This window comes from Brachycentrus maculatus, unplaced genomic scaffold (genome assembly GCF_059751285.1).
Source record: "Brachycentrus maculatus isolate JH-2025_06_01 unplaced genomic scaffold, ASM5975128v1 h1tg000586l, whole genome shotgun sequence".
Lineage (NCBI taxonomy): Eukaryota > Metazoa > Arthropoda > Insecta > Trichoptera > Brachycentridae > Brachycentrus > Brachycentrus maculatus.
Window position 1 is genome coordinate 1093028 of NW_028281326.1, and position 5073 is coordinate 1098100.

General features: G+C 37.2%; 1 protein-coding gene across 1 annotated transcript; it reads left to right on the forward strand.

The window, feature by feature from the left end:
- Nucleotides 1-3115: 3115 nt before the first annotated feature.
- On the forward strand, nt 3116-4309 carry fd102C (forkhead domain 102C). Its single transcript, XM_088273527.1, has one exon. The coding sequence runs from the start codon at nt 3116-3118 to the stop codon at nt 4307-4309; it is 1194 nt and encodes a 397-aa protein (XP_088129653.1).
- Nucleotides 4310-5073: the final 764 nt, after the last annotated feature.

Sequence of the window (5073 nt, forward strand, 5' to 3'; positions counted from 1 at the left end):
CATACGTAAAAAAAAACAATTATGTATGTTTAAGTTATGAAAACTTATCACAGTTGTTTGTACATAAAAGTCCGTGCATATTTAAATACAGCACTGTCCAAATTTCAATCGAATTGCGATCAGTGAATTTGAGAAGATTTTTAATAAATGAAAATTACAATTTTCGTTGAAAATCAAAGGTCTGTAAAAAGTACCTACCTACCTAATTATTAAAGTCGAAAGGCAATAACATAATTAAACTTTAGTTTTTCACCTAGTGTGAACTTAAACGAGTAGGTACCTACGTAATTAAAATTGGTAGGTACTTACCTACGTATCAATATTAGTTATAATATAAATATATATCTTTAATGATTAAAAATGTAAATACTGCATCTTCTTTAAACCCTTATCCGCAACCCAATGGTGCATAGGGCACTGCATCATATAAACGTAGTGTTATCTTGATCGTTAACACATAAAGGAAAGGTGATCAGCCCTCCAGGGTGATATTAAATAAATAGAAAAATCAAATACAGTGTGTAAAATATATATAAGTATACAGTGGTGTGATAAAATCCGTTGAAGAAATATTTTCTTACACTTTCCTTAATAAAAACTTCAAACCATCTCAAAATCTTATTCGATTTGAATAAAACCCGAATAAACTTTTACCCAATTTCCCGAAGCAAAATAAACGCGAGACAACACGATCATAAACAAAGATGGCGCATAGAGGGGCGTGTCGCAAACCGACTAACAAACAAAATGTACATCTCATCTATTCTAACACCCGCGTTCGTATATCTCCGTTTCGTTTAAAATTTCCCGCCATCGCGCGGGAGAATCAAAGTTATGTTATCTATCTCGTTCTCGCGCGCTGCGTTTAGGTTTTAGATTTATTCGCTGTCTCATCCAACCCTTTCGGTTCTTTGTTTGAATTTGTGAGCGGGTGTGAGTGACGTCTGTCTTTGTCTGGCGCGTGGACGAGGGTGGTGGATTTATAGCGCTGTCTCGCTCCGAAGCCTGTGGCTGACTAGATTTCCCTGCAGGAGGGTTGTGTGTTGTGATATCTCCAAATAACAGTAGACTACTCTTGTCAGAATCGCAAGTAATATTCTGGACGGGCATGGTTATAAAATTCAAAGCAGAAAAAATATTTAAAAATTTAATTTAATCCAAAAAAATGTATTGTTTATTATTTTTTAACGTGCTACTTTTTCGAAGGAAAATACGATGAATTTATAATTTAATACAATTTATTTACAATATTTTAAGTGCGTCCAAATACTTGTCCACAAATCAAGGTTTTCTGGGAGTTGTTTGTACATTTTTTTGACATCTCAACATAGATGAAGAAGATTATGGATGTTTGGGTATTTACAAGGATTATTACCTGTCATAGGCTCGTTTAGTGAGTCACCATTCTACCCATAATTGAAAACCATTTTTTTGAACCTCTACATATATTATAAATCGCATGGCACAGTACATATGAGTTAACAACAGCCATCGATGTCGGATTGTGAAATTTTTATTTGGCAGAAACCCTTTCGTTTGTCAATCATGGGTAGAATGTTGATTGTTGCAAGTAAAAAGTGAAAAGTGATCACTTAACCAACGCATGACAGGTTATAATCCCTGAACCAGACTTCCATATTCTTCTTCATCTATGTTGAGATGTATGTTTTAAAAAATGCATTAATGTAATTTTTTACACTTTTCAGTGGGTAATGCCTACTAATCAAATATTTTTTGCCTGCCATTATCTGAGAGGTAAATTTAAAAAAAAAAAAAAATATTTACACTTTACAATTTTTATATGTGAAATGAAGTAGGTACTCATTTATCAGTCGGTAATGCCAAAATCTTAAGAATTTTATAGGTAACTACGAAAAGTTTTAGGACTAAGGACTAATGATCTTGTCTCACTTAATCTCATTAAATCTCACATATCTTACAAAATCTCGATAAGTAATCTTGTTTTCACAAGTCAAAACTATGCCCTTTGCACCAAAATTATGTAATTAGACGTCAAAGACGAAAGAAACATAGTAATAGATACGTAGGGAAAAAATATAGTGTTCTTTCTGCATTTGTGTTTTTTTTTCTAAAGCGAGATCTTTGAATTGCGTTGGAAAAAATCGGTGCTCGGATGAATTCAGTATTCTTTTCTTTATAAAGTCTCTCTTTGAATATTTTTAACATCATGAAAGTTTAAAAAAATTGGTTGCTTAAGTAGGAACGTAGGTACAAAATTTAAGAAAGATTTATCATCTCAAATAAGGTATTAATTTATTTTATAGAATCAGTATTTTTTAATTCTATCGTTTTTAATATTTGTAATACTTGATTATTATTCTCAATATTTCTATGGAAGAGGTGAAAGAGGCGAAGAACGTGTGCAAAGTCAGAGTGGTATGGCATTCTATTTATTTTTATTATTATTTATTATATTATCTCTCTGCCTACCGGTTGATTAACATTTCTTACTCGGAGCAAATAAGGTATTACATTGTAATATGAATGTTGGCTTTTCATTTTCCTCCTCATTTGGCTCTATAACCGTACCTGCGAAAAATTGAGAGTCCTTCCATCAGCCTCGACACAAAGTTTCTCTTCCTCTCCCTCCAACCCCTAGCCGCCCCCCCGCACCACCGGCAGCCCCACCCCGCGCTAAACAAAAACATGTATACCAACACCGTGCCAACAGAAAGCCGTCCTCCTATTGGCCGGCGCTCCTTTCCGTTCGGCCCACCAAAGCTTTTCAAATATTTCTCAGCAAATAAGTGCTCGGCTTATATCAAGAATCCGAACGAGGCCGCCATCAAGTAGCGAGATAAACGGCCGAGAAGTTTCTCTCTCCAGCCCGATACTTCATGGGCAGAACGGGGCCCGTGGAGGGGGTAGAGAGGGTTCCACAATGTCGAAGATGATTTATGGTTCATTCAGTTGGCAAACGGCGAAGGGTTGCCACGTGCGTGCTACTATCGACCATTTGACGTTAGCGAAGTTCAATCGAAATGAAAAACGGTGTCTAAAATTCGGTGATCTCACATAAACAATTTTCAAAATTGTGCAATAGCCTATAAAGATTTTTAAGTGGTGTTATTGAGTGTTTCCACGAGACATCAAAATGTGCAGCAATGGAGAGAGTCCGTCGGGTCCTGCAGCCACTGTTCTTCCATATCCATTGGCTTCCCTTGTCAAGCCAACACCAGGTGGAACTCCTAGCTCAGGAGGCCCCACTCCTCCGTCACTTCCGTCCGGACTTCTACCTCTAGACCAGTACAGACTCCAGCTTTACAATTACGCCATGGCAGAAAGGCTGCGATTCTCCCAGCTGCATCATTACCCAGGTCCAGTACCACTCTGCCCCGCTTATCCTGGGCCATACGGACCTCGTTTGGCACTATCCATGTCATTGTTCCATCACCGAGTTCTTCAACCCGAAGAACCAAAACCTCAACATAGCTATATTGGGCTAATCGCAATGGCAATACTTAGTTCACCAGAGACAAAGCTAGTATTGTCAGACATCTACCAACATATTTTGGATAATTATCCATATTTCCGATCTCGAGGACCCGGCTGGAGAAATAGTATCCGCCACAATCTGTCTTTAAATGACTGCTTCATTAAAGCAGGAAGGAGTGCAAATGGCAAAGGACACTACTGGGCAATTCATCCCGCGAACGTTGACGACTTTAGAAAAGGCGATTTTAGACGACGGAAGGCGCAAAGAAAGGTCAGAAAACATATGGGGCTAGCTGTGGACGATGAAGGGAATGACTCTCCGAGTCCTCCGCCACTTTCCGTGTCTCCTCCTCCAGGCCTACCAAACTTACAGCATTTTTGGCCACCCACTCCTACAGCGGTATTTGCTCCTTTGCCAGGCATCGCCAGGAAGAGGCAGTTTGACGTCGCTTCGCTCTTGGCCCCTGACGAAATTTCCTTGAGGCACGAAGAAAAGATCCACAAAAAACAGACTGGATATCCTAAATCTTACTTCAACAGCAGCGGCGATGAAGATAACGCGGAAGAAGATATCGACGTTGTAGCCAGCGACCAAGAAGATAAAGACACTTCGCTGGAGAACTCCGATAAAGACGTTCCTCCTGTCCGATTTGCTCCCGAGGCAGCCGGCTCTCCCCAAGGTCTGCAGTACCCTCTCCTCAGCCACTGGGGAGTGTTTCCCGGTTTGGCGATAGACCAAGCCCTGATGGGGAGGTATTATGAGCATTTAGCCGCGTCACAACCGCGGCGGCCACAACCCTTGTCTAGTCCTAATATCCACGGTAATGATCTCACTAACAATTCGGATTTATAGAAAAAACATTTAGAATGCAAGAAAATTTAAGCTGAATTTTAATTTATTTGTACATAGTGGAAAATAATAAAAAATAAATGTCTTCAAATTGTTTTAATGCTGTAAAAATAACACGAAAGAATACTCGTATCAATGAAAATTAAACTGTTCTCATTTTTCCTCAAAATTAATTTATCTGCTTGCAAAGATATTTTCCTATATATTTTTCATTTATCACTTCTTTCCTGCAAAATTACATATTAAACGCTTAATTTTCTTTACTACTCTTGAAAAATAAATAAAAGGAGTTAGAAATACTATATCCATTACTAACGTGCTAATTTTTCAATTTCTATTTTTCAGTTAATAAGAACAAAAAATATCGATTGTCTTACCAATTATTTTATTGAGACCCAAGGTGACTGAAAATACAGTTAAAACTACTGGTTATTACCTAAAATTTTAATTAATTTAAAAAAATTAATGTACATAAAATGGTTTCAATTGCAGGCACATCTTTTTTGAATAACATATATTTTATCTATGATTGTTCTAATGTATGTTCTCGTAATATACCTTTAGAAGCAAATTTAAAAAGGTACCGTTGCGTTGGTTGGTGAATTTATTATTAAAAATTCACGTACCAATATATAAGAAAATGAGTCCAGACGATTGGCCGTGGGGGTATTTAGATTCAAATGATAATAAAGAATATCAAATGAGGACCAGTATCTCTTTAGAAAATAATTCGTACAATACTTACTTAAATAATGTAATAATACCTG

Excerpts from the sequence above, each read along its gene's own strand:
- fd102C (XM_088273527.1), top strand. The coding sequence starts at position 3,116 with ATGTGCAGCAATGGAGAGAGTCCGTCGGGTCCTGCAGCCACTGTTCTT.